We start from the raw sequence: 2088 nt of genomic DNA, 5'->3' as shown, positions 1-2088 counted from the left end.
TTTGGTTTTTGGAGATAGGTGTTCAGTATGTTGCCCTGGCTGATGAATTTTTTTTTCTTAATTTTTGTTAACAGAGAGTTGCACTACAGCTCAGTGTGTTCTAAACCTCACTATGTAGCCAAGGCTAATCTCAGACTAAGTACAGTTCTGCCGCAATATGCCCTGTATTGGCAACACAGATACGTGATACTGTCTGGATAGAAATAATCTACTTTGGATCTAGAACGGACTTGGAGTTCTTTTGGTCACCATTGTTTTTGTTGCCAATAATCATAAAAATATAAAATTTTGACAATTTTTACAATTCTTCATTAATGACAACAGAGCAATAAAAACACTGCTGTGAATTTAAACTTGGTACAGTCCAAATTTCCTTCACATTTAAGGGTTCTCTTTAATGAAGTCGTGCTGGCTTTCATTAATGCCTAACTATCAGAAGGTAGGACATTTGACTAAAAATAATAATAAAGACTTAGAGTATGTTAGGGAACACTGGTCCCAGCTTCTTCCTCTCTGTACAACATTGAGATACCACTGTCCTCACACAATCTCAAATGTGCCATCTCACCCATGTTTTCATTGTCTTCCTTCTCCAGACAATTTCCAAAATGCACATGCAGTTGTCCTTGGGACAGCAGATGCCCTGCAGCTCTCCCGTCCTGTGCTGAGCAGTGCCACAGCATTAGCAGGAAGTGTGTGCATCTTCCCCACAGTCTGAAACTCAGCTGTGAGCTCAGCATGGCTCCTGCCCTCAGCCTCCAGCAGCTCTACGCAGGCCCTCATGGCTGGTGCCTATCTTTTCCAACACGCTGGCAACACTATGCTGTCTGTGCTTCCCCACCAGAGCCAGATCTCCACGTTGACAGTCTCCTTTCCAGGTGTCTTTCAGTGGGATCTCACAGGAAGCATCAACTGCAGGTCAGCTGCACTCCACGAATTCCCAGGGATAATCACTGACAAGGACATGACAGTTCCTTCCATGTCTGCAACAGCCCTGTGTGATCAAGTTTCAGACAGGAATGCCACAGTCCCTCCGTATCCAGCACAGTCTGTCAGCCTTGTTTGAGGCTCAGCATATCAGGATACAGGTCAAGGACACAGCAAGTCACTTTGCTACCAGGAAGGCAGCCGGCTTGATGCATACCATCACAGCACCCAGGGACCTCTGCTAGCTGGAAAACTCAAGCCCTGCCTGCAGTCCTACAGCTCCATGTCCTACACAGGGAGTAGGGAATCTGCCCAACAACCAGGGACAGTCATGGTGCTAAAGGAGATTCAGCCCACAGATGTCCAACCACCTGTCTGCACCTCTACAAACTACCAACCAATGCCTGCTGAGCATTCAAAGCCTCTGGAAGCATATGGGATCTTGAAAGAAAACCAAGTCCCATCACTCCTTCCTTTAGTGACCCTTAACATTCAGCAGACTCTGTCCTGCTTTTATGCTGACAGCCAAAAACAGAGGCGCGTATCGTACAACAGCAGCATGGGAAAGAACAGCCTGAGTGTGGACAACCAAGAGGCACATGAAAATTGGGTTGACTCTAGCACTGTCTTTGCTGAAAAAACTACTCTCGTGCCAGATACTCACCATCCCCACCTGCTCAACTCTTTTACAGGTCTGCACCAGTTCCAAGATCCCATCCTCCTTGACGGAACTCCTCGGGGAAAAATCCAGCACCATGGCCCAGCATACCTGGGACAAGGAGAAGGCGCTGAAGGTGGTGCTGGGGCTGACGATAGGCCACCTGAGAAGACAGCCGGACACAGCTCGGGCATAGCTCAGAAACCTCCCTCCAGCAGGTCTAGCAGAACAAATGGTCCTTGGCAGGAGAAGACCAAAAGACATAGGGAAAGTAACACCAAGAAAAGTGCAGAGCAAAAGCAGGCAATGACCAGAGTTAAGTCAGAAGAGAAGCCAGCCATCTCAAAGTCTAGGAGGAAGAGGAATCCACCAGAGCTCAGCAAGGAGAGTTTTAAAAAGCCAAGAACTCATCTGAACACAGACCTGCTGGAGTTAGTGCAGGTCTTTGATGCACTGTGGAAGAGGAGTGACAGAAAGGCCAGGCTCTCCACATCCAGTGCTGC

General features: G+C 47.6%; 1 protein-coding gene across 1 annotated transcript; it reads left to right on the top strand.

The window, feature by feature from the left end:
- Positions 1-596: 596 nt before the first annotated feature.
- Positions 597-1781, top strand: LOC115071830 (uncharacterized protein C2orf78-like; the record flags this gene model as incomplete). The annotated part of the gene is given in 3 exon segments (XM_029567647.1): positions 597-788; positions 1074-1537; positions 1620-1781. Coding segments are annotated over 3 exon segments (818 nt in total), but the record flags the coding sequence as incomplete, so codon positions are not given.
- Between the last annotated feature and the right edge of the window lie 307 nt (positions 1782-2088).

Source organism: Nannospalax galili, unplaced genomic scaffold (assembly GCF_000622305.1).
Source record: "Nannospalax galili isolate Female #2095 unplaced genomic scaffold, S.galili_v1.0 scaffold1231, whole genome shotgun sequence".
Taxonomy (NCBI): domain Eukaryota; kingdom Metazoa; phylum Chordata; class Mammalia; order Rodentia; family Spalacidae; genus Nannospalax; species Nannospalax galili.
This window is presented reverse-complemented; position numbering and strand designations above follow the sequence as displayed.